At 38.5% G+C, this 13,715-nt stretch overlaps 1 protein-coding gene across 1 annotated transcript; it reads right to left on the bottom strand.

Annotated features, from left to right (window-relative positions):
- Positions 1–3,082: 3,082 nt before the first annotated feature.
- LOC131528431 (vitelline membrane outer layer protein 1-like) lies at positions 3,083–5,624 on the bottom strand. The gene is made up of 5 exons (XM_058757535.1): positions 5,296–5,624; positions 4,783–4,901; positions 4,508–4,621; positions 3,422–3,603; positions 3,083–3,320 (listed from the first exon to the last, which is right to left on the bottom strand). The coding sequence occupies exons 1-4, from the start codon at positions 5,485–5,487 to the stop codon at positions 3,423–3,425; spliced, it is 606 nt and encodes a 201-aa protein (XP_058613518.1). The 5' UTR covers positions 5,488–5,624; the 3' UTR covers positions 3,083–3,320; position 3,422.
- Between the last annotated feature and the right edge of the window lie 8,091 nt (positions 5,625–13,715).

Genomic DNA, 13,715 nt, shown 5'->3' with positions numbered 1-13,715 from the left:
AAATGTATAGTTTTTGTCATGCCAATAAAGCACCCCTTGAATTGAGAGAGAGTGTGTGTGTGTGTGTGTGTGTGTGTGTGTGAGAGAGAGAGTGTGTGAGTGTGTGAGAGAGAGAGAGAGTGTGTGTGTGTGTGTGTGTGTGTGTGTGTGTGTGTGTGAGAGAGAGAGAGAGTGTGTGTGTGTGTGTGTGTGCGTTTTGTGAAAAGTCAGGACATAGATGTGTATAATGACGAGGGTATGTCAGGTATTACAAGGTGAAGGTGACATCTCAGGACATTGACCCATGTCCCCACTTTTCAAAATGCTTATAAATCACTCAGAATTAAGTTTTTTTCAAAAAAGTTGAAATGCACAGTCTCCTGTAAGGGGTAGGTTTAGGTGTAGGGTAGGTGTAGGGCAATAGCACATACAGTAAGTACAGTGACATTAAATATGTTAAATAACACAAATGTATCTAATCCCATTTTATTAACCGATGTCTTTGCTGCTGACCTTTGATGATCCAGTTCAACCATACTAATAAGCAAAAATGACTTTAGATAAACTAACAATTGTGCTTCGTTGTTTTTTTGTTGCTGAAGAGTGTTGAACCTTCTTCTCCTGTGTTCTACTGTACAGACGTGAATTTACTTTTCCTTCAGCCTGAGGTTTATTCATTACACTTTTTGGTGTGAAAGGGCTTTTACATTTGCTATAAAGACACAAAAAGGGCAATTAAATTCTGGAAACATCTGAAACTCAGTGACCCCAATCATATCATTATAAAGCCCTGCAATACCAAGAGACGAGCAAAGAAAGCAAGCCCTTCCCTCAGCTGATCCAGAGCTTCAGTCCTGATGCTTCACTAACATCTGCTGATGCTCTGAATCACATCAGAATCAATCAGATTACTGCACAAATCAAACAGAGTTACATCACTCACTGGCAAACACAAACACAACAGCAGAGTAAGATGCAATGCTATTCGGCCCTAAAGAGAGAGTACAGTATGGCAGAGTATCTGTACACAGTGTCAGATCAGAAACTCAGAAGCACGTTGACGAGATACAGACTCAGCGGACACAAGCTGATGATAGAGACGAGACACAGAAAAACATGGCTGCCCCCGAAGCAGAGATTGTGTTCACACTGTGATCTGAATCAGATGGAAACAGAGCTGCACTTCCTCACAGAATGCTCCAAATGCACCGACATACGGACAGAGTTCTCTGATAAAATACAGCAGATCCATCCGACATTTAAAACTCTCTCAGACCAGGAGAAGATGCCGTATCTGTGAGGAGAACACAAGAACTGCTGTGTGTTTGCTGCTCAATATGTGTCTGTCTGTCACCACAGAAGAGAAAACACTCAATCTGCCCTGATCTGAAGTTTCCAGCTCATCTACATTATATTAAACCATATTACTCTGCTATATTACTTAGATCTACATTTTGCTTCTGTAAATTTGTCTAATCCCTGATCTTATTTATTTATTTTTCTAGTTTATATACTTGCATACATTAGAAATTAATTTTGCATTACATGCTTAATACTTTTATATATTATTACTATTATTCTTTTTTTTTTTTTCTTTGTTAATACATATATGCACTATTTGTAAGCAGCCCAGCTGCAATTGCTTTGGCAATACAAATGTATAGTTTTTGTCATGCCAATAAAGCACCCCTTGAATTGAGAGAGAGTGTGTGTGAGAGAGAGTGTGTGTGTGTGTGTGTGCGTTTTGTGAAAAGTCAGGACATAGATGTGTATAATGACGAGGGTATGTCAGGTATTACAAGGTGAAGGTGACATCTCAGGACATTGACCCATGTCCCCACTTTTCAAAACGCTTATAAATCACTCAGAATTAAGTTTTTTCAAAAAGTGACGCCAGTTACTTTGTTTTACCGTTTATTGACTGACCGCTCTCCGGTCCTCATGTTGGGAGAAATCAGAAGCACAGAGGCGTTGTGTGTGAACATGTTACTGTAGTTCTAGACTAAATATGAATGTGTATTAATTCCTCCCACTCTCAAAAAACCTGATTTAGTATTCATCAAAATGAATTATAACAGTGAAATACAAACTCAGAATATGACACAAACCTGACATTAAATATGTTAAATAACACAAATGTATCTAATCCCATTTTATTAACCGATGTCTTTGCTGCTGACCTTTGATGATCCAGTTCAACCATACTAATAAGCAAAAATGACTTTAGATAAACTAACAATTGTGCTTCGTTGTTTTTTTGTTGCTGAAGAGTGTTGAACCTTCTTCTCCTGTGTTCTACTGTACAGACGTGAATTTACTTTTCCTTCAGCCTGAGGTTTATTCATTACACTTTTTGGTGTGAAAGGGCTTTTACATTTGCTATAAATAGAACTTATATTAAAAACAATCAAGTCCTGCTCATATTTAAAAACGCAACGCATTATTTTCCATAAAAAGGTAACAATGCAATTAGTTACTTTAAGGAGCAATGCAATATTGTAATGCATCACTTTTAAAAGCAAATTTCCCCAACACTGGTTATATTTCAGGAAGGTTTTACGTGCCAACGAGCGACTGACACAGCTACATTTACTCACCAACATCCAGTTTCATCTGCATTTGACGAGTGTTAATTTCAGGCCTTGTATATACCTGACTGTATATGTTTTAATATCACGTTTGATGAGGATTGCATGATGTTTGAATAATATCGGACTTCAAATGCAAAATATTTAAAGTGTACCTGAAGTATACTTGCAATGGTTCCACTTTAGCACAATCAAATATAGTAGAGCTTTAGTTGGACTTCAGCACAATTAAAGTGCATCAAGTACAAAGCTAGTTGTTCCAATTTAGTTTAATCTACTAAAAATACTATTGCAGGGTGTTTTATCGAGTACATAAAGTGTATTTATAGTGAAATTAATGCATTTCAAATATATTCAAGCAGATTTATTTCAATAGAGTGGAAGCGTGCCTGTTCTTCACAAAGCATTTCTTTATTTTTTGATTAGTCAGGCACAAGGAAATTTCAATTAAAATTCAATTAATGATCTCAGTCAGGTCAACGAAAGAGCACATTAAATCAGACAAACACTAAACATCATTTCAAGTCAAATTAGTATTTTAATAGATGTTGGGACATAACTCATGGGAGTTCAGGATGGTGAAGTGACACAGTGAGACGTACAGTCAGCCTCTGCTCGGTGTTGAGGTCCTGATCACATCTCAGGCTTTATTTTGTGACTGGCTTTTATATGACATGGTTAATGTGAGCTCATAACAGTACGCTGATTAATTATGAGCCATCTGATCTTTCTGTTCTTGTTGTCCTCGAACACCTGAAAGAAAAGCCAGACTCAGATGAGCTGGAACGAACATCACGGAGATCTTCCAAACGGTGTTGCTCTGCAATCCAAGTGTCTGATTGAGTTCATGTCACCTTAAGCGCAGCAGTACATGCGCACGTTATTGAGAGCGGTGTCGTCTCCGGTTCCTTGTGGCGCTTCTACCAGTGTCTGGAGACCACAGATCCCTTTTCCTTCACATGTTTTACTCCAGTCTCCCCAAGTGCCCCATTCTTCGCCGTGACCCTCTAAAACACGCCCGTCACTGCATCTGAAACTGGAAGATTGGGTGCAACAATGTGGTTTCAATCAACACTAATGAAACAAGGCAAAACAAACTCTCGAAAAATTAAGTGACAGTCATATGATCGTGTTTCTCATATTTTTATGCATTTATCAGCATTTTAATCCATCTTGTGCTCTAGATGTCATGGGAACTAAGGCTCACTTAAAGTGGGAACTAGGCATGTGACGCGATCAAGTTGTCATGTTGCAATAACTGCTAAAGCTTTTGTCATGGTATACGGTGTTATCACAACACAATCGGATCTGCTTTTAGCAGGTGTGCCGTCAGCGCTGGGGTTTTTCCACCAAAACTTGATACGCATCATGTCGGTTTATAAGAGGTCAACACAAATGCGGTCGCAAAACAAGCAAGAAAAAGGCATTACATGCACATTTTTAAATCATAACATTTATCCACCTTTTTCTTGACGTAAAAATGGGCGCGGCCATTTGTAAATTTTATGGGTCTAGCTTCCGGTCTCATCTGTGTCCAGCTATTTTTAGCTGTACAAAACAGGTCGTTTTGCTGCTTTATATTGAAAATTAGTGTGTCTTATTTTAATGCATTATCTTAATCATGAACACACTGGTTTGTAGTGCAAAAAGGCTTACCGTTTACTGCACATTGTTACTCTCCTCGTTATTTACCTATAGCGGCTAATGAACCGGAAGTCTCACCCATAGGCTTACTTCCGCGTTGAAGAAAAAGGTGGATACAGTACCTCAACAAACACATTACTCCTGTATTAATATTTTTAGTCGCAGTCTGGAGCCCTTCAATAAGTTTCAGTGAGATTTGGTGATGATAGTCAAGTAGAATAAGGAGCGATTTACGTTACATAGTCATTTAGAGCACCAAATTAGATTGAAGGACTTTTAGCACATCACAAACTCACTTGATGTTGTTTGCGGCCGTATCGTCACCACGTCCTTGATAGCTTTCGACTCTCAGCTGAAATCCAGTCAAGAATCCAGAAGGACAAAATTGCTTAGATGTCAACACACCCCAGCTGAAGAAGAAATAACAAAAAACACTTTTATTGATCAATCCAATCATTGTTTAAGAAACTTAATTTGTCTAGCTTATGAAAAAAAACTGCCTCTGACTCTTAACGTAGCAATTCTTATAATGACTGTAAACCTGCTACATTATTACTCTTTAGCCCATTACCGGCCTACAGATGACTGAACTGTGGCACTATACGAGCTTGAGGTGGTGCTAGACGGCACAGAGCAGTGAAGGCGAATCCCGTTGAGTGCGGTGTCATCCCCTGGAGTACGATATTCCACCTTAAAAACACAACACGGAGACATTAGAAAGAGAAGTGGAGTGATCTTAACTCCAACCTCTAGTGCTCCTGGAGGTACACCAACATCACACAGTTTGGATGTCGAATAAAGATGTGAGCAGTTGAATCAAAAACACTTACTGTTGGTGTATCTTCAGAAACAGGGCTGGGAACCCCTGGACTAACCCGACCCACAGTAACATTCAACTGTTTCTTTAGTATGAATCAAACTTGAGCAAGTGCGCTTTCCTTAGAAATACCTGGAATTTAATCACTAACAGAAACTCCAGAGTTTGTCTTTTCTAGGGGTTTGAACCTTCAACCCTGTCACCAGCTTCACTCTCAAGCACTAAACCACCCCTATACTACTGTCATTAGTTCAGTTCTTAGCTTACCGTTAAACTGAATCCTGCAGCATAGGTTCCAATTGGACACATGTCCTTCTGACCCCATGTCCCCCAACTCGCTCCCTTCGTCACGGTCAGCTCAGAGATGTAAGGTCTGTTGCTGCCTTGCTCAGACTCAACGCTCACCTGCAGCCCAGTAATGACTAGCAGTGAAAACATCACGGAAATAAAGACATGCATTGCTGAAGCACTGGTCTGACGGACTGAAATACTGATGAAATTAATTCTGTTTAAAGCTGAACCAGAGCCAGAAAATTACTCGGTTTCTTCAAATCCAGAACAAGAAACCTTTCTGAACTGTCTGTGGTCTGGCAGCAGAAATGATGTTTCATTAAGAAGGTTCAGGAGGAGCACGATCAGATAATCAATCAGTTCAGCACAGGTGGAGCTCGTTAGTTAATCACCTTAACTAGCGCAACACGTAGCCTACATATATACCGCTGTTCCACGACAGTTTTCTGCTGTTAGTTTCCTGAAACCCTGGTCAAGTCTGAATGTACGGTCAGTGGCAGCGCTTCATCACAGCAGCACATCTTGTGTGTGATTAATCACATCCAAAATAAAACATAATATATGTGTGTGTGCTGTGTATGTTTATTATGTATATGTAAAATACACACACATGCATGTATACGTTGCAGAAAAATATGTTATGTTTATATATTAAATATATTTATTTATAATATAAATATAGACATGGGTGACATTTGACTCGAGTCAGCCTGCACCATGATGCTACATTAACAAATTCAGAGTTACAGGATGAGTTTCGAGTTGACAAAACCAAACCAAATCACTCCAATCCGGATTTGTTGGTACCACGATGCCGATCGTCAACTTTGTCAACTCAAGCTCAGTGTTGCCAACTAACTTTCAGAGAAAAAATTGCTAAGTTGGCAACACTGCTCAAGCTTTGATCCTGAGTTTGTGGAGCGCGTGCACATGAATGTGTGACATCACTGGCGAACAGCCAATCACGAGCCTTGGTTAAAGGTTTTGCAAAAGGTTAAGAGATTGAAGAATATGACGAATTTAAATGCATTTACAGTTTAAAAAGTACTTGTTCATGAAAGAGGACAAATAAAAGAAATAATCTTGCTTTATCAGTGCAGTCACAAGCAGTGTTGGGCAGTAACTAGTTACTAGTAATTTAGTTACTGTAATATTACTTTTTGCAGTAACTAGTAGTGTAACTAATTACTAATAAGATTTCAGTAATAATATTACAGTTCCTTTCCATAAAACAGCTTAGTTACTTTTGATGCCTCAACCCCGCTGATTTAAAATCTAACAATCAAATAATTCCTAGATTTATTTTCATAATTTTCACGACTCGCGCATGCATGTGATGTCCCCGGTGCAGCAGGCAAGCTTGGAATATGGAAAAGCTTACATTCAGCAGATAGAAATATTGCATTATATTGATTTTATCAGGAAAAAAGATCTGTTGTGTAAGTTGTGGCTTTACTTTACTCTGGCATTGCATCCCTCTGATCAGCATGTGCTACATTATATTAATATAATTCAAAATATTTTTGGAAAATTAAACAGTTTCTTACAAACTATAAAATACATAACGAAATTTAATCGCATATGGGGAACGGAAAAATTACTTCAAGTTCAAGCTACACATGACAATTAATGAGATGAATACAGCACTTCTTCTTGAATGTCACTATCAGTCACTATCGAGTGTTTGTAATAACTTCTGACTGCGATCCGATGTGGGTTTTGGTCAAATGATGAGGCAGAAATATGTTGTTAGTAACATTCTAGAGTAATTTGATCTGGAAGATACACAGTTACAGCTTCTGTGGGGCGTGAAGAAACAGTAATGTAACTAGTAGTGTAACTAATTACTGTTGCCAGAAAGTAATAAGTAAAGTAACAATATTACTTTTGAAAGGAGTAACTAGTAATGAGTAATATATTACATTTTTTGAGTAACGAGCCCAACACTGGTCACAAGTGAAACTTGTTAAATTAGTTTATATAGTTGGAAATATACAGCAATAGAGACTCGAACGTGTTTGTTTGTTTGTTTGTTAGTTTATTTATCAGGGACAATGTACAAAAAAACATTAATCTTACGAAAAGATGCTTTGTACCAGAGTTAGCAAATGCTAATTTCCATCTGCAGTCCCCGGGCAGGTGCACATACTATAAAAACATTGCATTGCAAATAACTGTCAATAGTACTAACAAATACATGCAATATTAATTGAACAGTAATCATTTAAAACCAATCAAATGTTCAAATGAAAAACTAATCAAAAAACCATCACAACCTAAAATATGTACAACATAGTCAAAAAAACATTTACTTCAATATTACATTTATAAACTTTAAGTGTACTGATGCTGACACAGCTGGTTATCAAGGATGTATTTCTTTAAATTTCGAGAGAAATTATTCAAATCTACAGACAACTTCAAACTGTCTGGAAGTTGATTCCATTGTTTAATGGTTTTAAATGAGAAGGCTGTCTGCGCAAACAATAAGTAATATGTGAAGAAATCATAGCATTAAAATACATAAAAGATGCTTCAGTTGTCAAACTATTCCTAATATGTCTAAAGGTGGAAATATTATATTTAATACAGTTGTACATTCTTTTAACATGCCTTTTAAAACTCAGAGTTTGGTCTAAGTGAACACCTAGATATTTCATCTCTGTCACAATGTTAATTTGTTGTCCATTAACATAGATGTTAGACATATCTTTATCCTTATTAGACTTAACGAAATACATTCCAACAGTTTTTTCAATATTTAATGTTAAGCACGAAGATTTAAGCCAATTACTTATTTTGTCCATGACTAAGGACAATTTAATGGCTACTTGCTCCTTATCCCTCCCATGTACGTAGATGACGACATCATCCGCGTACATGATAATGTCTGTGCCCTTACACACATCCGGAAGATCATTGATGTAAATACTGAACAACAATGGTCCCAGGATTGATCCTTGCGGGACCCCAGTTGTACCGGACTTCAGAGAGGACAATGCATTATTTACCCTCACACATTGCATCCGATTTAAAAGATACGATTGTATCCAATGCAATGTCTCCATTGATAGATTATATTTAGAGAGCTTAGACAGAAGGACACGGTGGTTTACCGTGTCGAAGGCTTTTCGCAAGTCCAAAAACACGGCTCCCACCGTGCCCCCTCTGTCCAAGTTTGCCTTTATGTTTTCTATCAAATAGCAACAAGCTGCATCGGTAGAATGATTACGTCTAAAACCAAACTGCATGGAGTGCAACAAATTATTACAGTCTAAGTGATCAATTAGCTGCTCCAAAATGGCTTTCTCAAGAATTTTAGATACTACAGGTAATATACTAATAGGTCTATAATTATTATTTCATTTTTGCTTCCAGATTTATAAATTAGAGTTATAACTGCAGTTTTAAAGACACTGGGGAAGATACTCTCATCAATAGATTTATTCACAATATATGTAATAGCTGGTATTAAAGTCTCCCTATGTTTTTTAATGAGAGAGCTATCAAGTCCCCAGAAATCCTTGGCTTTAGAGTTGGATAAAGATTTTATTATTTTATCCGTTTTAGAATAATCAATATGTTCAAAATGCAAAAACTCATAGTCATAAATGGAGGACTGTGGTGATAAACAAGGATAAGGCAATCCAGAAGCATGTTGGATAATTTCATTCACTGAACCAATAAAATAATTATTAAAATAATTTGAAACTGTTAGACCATCCCTATTGTTTTCAACGTCTATTTTCAACTCTATTATTCCACTCTTAGTTTGCATCTTTCTGTAAAGTCACAGTCATGTTTAAAGCATTATCTATCGATTCTACAGCTTATTTATATTATATACGATCTGTATATATTAACATTCATTTAAAATAAATGACTTATAATAACTGTTCAACTAAAATTGCTTGTGTGTAATGGATTAATAATAATATAAATCATATAAAATAACAACATTTTTGGTTTTGGCCAGACTTCTTTTTTTTAGTACTAGTGACCTGTAATTTGGAGCAAGAGACACTGAGGGAGTGACTTATTTGCATCAGACATGTGTCACTTTGCTCACATCTGATTGGTCTAATTTCAGTTTGAGATCTCTAACCCAGAGCAGGTTAGCTGTGGAGAGTAAGTTATTATGGCAATGAATGCCAGCCACTTTCATGGTTCCTAAAACCCAGGATTGGTGCAAACTAAACTGAAACTTACCTGGCTAGCAGCTAATCTGGCTTCATGGTACAGGGCCCGGCTCTTTCAGCCCTGAGTGAATTCTGAAAAACTATGTTTCTGATTGGCCATGGCGTTGAAGAAATCAACATGTCTTTGATTGGTTACATTGCTCAACGCTGCAAAAACATATTAGATAGTTTGATAGATATTTTCATTGCTTTTGCTTTGTTTGAGGGTATTTAGCACCGTCTAGTACAACCGGGCCTGCGCTGACATCAGATTCCGTGACTGACAATATAGGGGTCAATTGCCCCCCCTTGTCGCCCATGCACACACACACACACACACACACACACACACACACACACACACACACACACACACACACACACACACACACACACACACACACACACACACACACACACTCACACACACTCACACTCTCACACACACTCTCACACACACACTCTCTCACACACACACACACACACACACACACACACTCACACTCACTCACTCACACACTCACACACACACACACACACACACACACACTCACACTCACTCACACTCACACACACACTCACTCACACACTCTCACACACACACACACACACACTATCTCTTTCTCTTCCTCCAGTGCTGCAGGAGTCACTGACCTCCAGAGTGTTTTGCAGGAAGTTCAAGGGAAAAACAGACAGTGGAGCGACGCTTGTGTTTAGTCATGGCTTCTTTATTTGGCAGAGATGATGATGAACACTAGTGAACTAGAGCAGACACACACACACACGTCTGGTTTACATTTACATTTACATTTAGTCATTTTGCAGACGCTTTTATCCAAAGCGACTTACAATTTGGGGAACACATGAAGCGATTCATCTTGAAGAGGCAATCCGACAAAGGAAGTGCTTGTAACACCAAGTCTCAGGCATTGTTTAAATAAGTACAAGCTAGCAAGGGAAGGAATAAGTTTTTTTTTTTTTTTTTTTTATGTGTAGGTTGAAGTCAAGTAGTGTCGAAAGAGATGAGTTTTCAGCTGTTGCTTGAAGATTGACAGGGATCCAGTACTCCGAATATGGGTGGGAAGATCATTCCACCAGCCAGGAATGGTGAACGAGAATGTTCTGGAGAGTGATTTTGAGCCTCTTTGTGATGGTACCATGATGTTGTGTAGTGCAAACCTGCAAGATCGAGCAGTCTTTGCAATGTGGTCTTTGAAGGTCAGCTGGTCATCAAAGATTACACCAAGATTTCTGACCGAAGTTGATGGGGTAATTGTTGATGAACCTAACTGGATCGTGATGTCATGCTGTAGAGTCGGAGCGGCAGGAAAGACAAGAAGCTCAGTCTTTGCCAGGTTGAGCTGGAGGTGATGTTCTTTCATCCATGCCGAGATGTCTGCCAGGCAACCTGAGATCCTTGCAGCTACCGTTGGATCATCTGGTTGAAAAGAGAGATAGAGCTGTGTGTCATCAGCATAGCAGTGGTAGGAGAATCCATGTGCCTGTATGATGGGACCCAGTGATGTAGTGTATGTGGAGAAGAGGAGGGGTCCAAGAACCGATCCCTGAGGAACCCCAGTGACCAGTGTATGTGCTTTGGATACCTCCCCTCCCCAGGCCACCCTGAAAGACCTACCAGTGAGATAGGATTCAAACCAGCGAAGTGGAATTCCAGCGATGCCCAGTGATGAGAGAGTGGAGAGGAGTATCTGATGATTGACAGTGTCAAACGCGGCAGATAGATCCAGCAGAATGAGGACTGATGATTTGGAATGGGCTTTTGCAATTCGCAGGGCTTCAGTGACCGAGAGAAGCGCAGTCTCAGTTGAATGGCCCCTCCTGAAACCTGACTGTTTAGCGTCCAGTTTGTTGTTCTGTGAAAGAAACAATGATACCTGGTTGAAGACAACACGTTCAAGTGTTTTCGCTATGAATGGAAGGAGAGAGACAGGTCTATAGTTTTCTATAAGAGAAGTGTTTAATGTAGGTTTTTTGAGCAGTGGGGTTACCCGAGCCTGCTTGAACGCAATGGGGAAGATGCCTGTGAGGAGGGATGTGTTGATGATGTGTGTGAGTGTCGGTAAGAGCGTGGGAGAGATTGCTTGCAGAAGGTGCGAGGGGATTGGGTCAAGAGGACATGTTGTAGGATGGTTGGAGAGGAGAAGTTTGGATTTGCTATCCTTGTGGGGACTCTCCATAGGCGTAATGGTTTTTATACTGTACAGACCGTATATTCTATTGTCCTACACCAAACCTACACCTAAACCTACCCCTCAATTTAGGTCCCCACCATGACACGAGTCCCCATAAGTCTGTGTGTATTCAGGTTTAAGTCCCCACCTGAATAGAAAAACAGGTACACAAACACACACACACACACACTCTTGTCTCTGGTTCTGGTCTGGTTGGGCGGCTCAAGGCATCAGGATGCTGTGATTGTGTCACTGGAAGAGAGTCAGTGATTTTGGCACATACTCGTGTTCATCTCCTCACACACGAGATCAAGTGGTTTCTGGGCGACTGGATCCCACGATCCTCCACCATCATATTTACATTATTTACACATATATATTTACATCAGACGGACACACATCAGATGATGAGAAGCAGACACAGAAGGCGTCTCACAGCAGACAGATCAGACTCTTGCCCTCCTCGATCTCCTCCTGCACTTTATCGCTGGACGTGGCGATCTCGGCCTGCGCGGAGAACACGGCGCAGATGAAGGTGAGGACGGTGCCGCCCAGAGCCGTGTAGAAGGCCCAGCCCATGGAGCACAGGCCCAGCTGATAGGCCGAGGCGTCCGGGCCGCAGTAACCCTGCACTTTATCTGAACCCCAGCCGGCGGGATACAGCATCAGCCCCAGGATCAGGAACAGACCTGCAGACACACACACAGGTGAACACACGGCTGGAGCACAGACAGAGACACACAACCTCACAAACAAGACTGAGCATCATGAGATGAGACGTGGGTCTCTGTGTGTAACAGAGGTGACCCCTGAATTAGGGCTGCTCGACTACGACAAAAAAATCTAAATCACGATTATTTTGGTCAATATTATAATTATGAGTGGGCCATATGACCAAAACTTTATTTAAAGATAGTGATTAATATGTGACCCTGCAGCACATACATACATACATACATACATACATACATACATACATACATACATACATACATACATACATACATACATACATACATACATACATACATACATACATACATACATACATACATACATACATACATACATACATACATACATACATACATACATACATACATACATACATACATACATACATACATACATACATACATACATACATACATACATACATACATACATACATACATACATACATACATACATACATACATACATACATACATACATACATACATACATACATACATACATACATACATACATACATACATACATACATACATACATACATACATACATACATACATACATACATACATACATACATACATACATACATACATACATACATACATACATACATACATACATACATACATACATACATACATACATACATACATACATACATACATACATACATACATACATACATACATACATACATACATACATACATACATACATACATACATACATACATACATACATACATACATACATACATACATACATACATACATACATACATACATACATACATACATACATACATACATACATACATACATACATACATACATACATACATACATACATACATACATACATACATACATACATACATACATACATACATACATACATACATACATACATACATACATACATACATACATACATACATACATACATACATACATACATACATACATACATACATACATACATACATACATACATACATACATACATACATACATACATACATACATACATACATACATACATACATACATACATACATACATACATACATACATACATACATACATACATACATACATACATACATACATACATACATACATACATACATACATACATACATACATACATACATACATACATACATACATACATACATACATACATACATACATACATACATACATACATACATACATACATACATACATACATACATACATACATACATACATACATACATACATACATACATACATACATACATACA

This window comes from Onychostoma macrolepis, chromosome 21 (genome assembly GCF_012432095.1).
Source record: "Onychostoma macrolepis isolate SWU-2019 chromosome 21, ASM1243209v1, whole genome shotgun sequence".
Taxonomy (NCBI): domain Eukaryota; kingdom Metazoa; phylum Chordata; class Actinopteri; order Cypriniformes; family Cyprinidae; genus Onychostoma; species Onychostoma macrolepis.
This window is presented reverse-complemented; position numbering and strand designations above follow the sequence as displayed.

Excerpts from the sequence above, each read along its gene's own strand:
- LOC131528431 (XM_058757535.1), bottom strand. The coding sequence starts at position 5,487 with ATGCATGTCTTTATTTCCGTGATGTTTTCACTGCTAGTCATTACTGGG. Across the intron at positions 4,622-4,782 it reads GTTCAGTCATCTGTAGGCCG|CTGGGGTGTGTTGACATCTA; the intron begins GTAATGGGCTAA and ends TTTCTTCTTCAG. Across the intron at positions 3,604-4,507 it reads ACGGCCGCAAACAACATCAA|TTTCAGATGCAGTGACGGGC; the intron begins GTGAGTTTGTGA and ends CCAATCTTCCAG.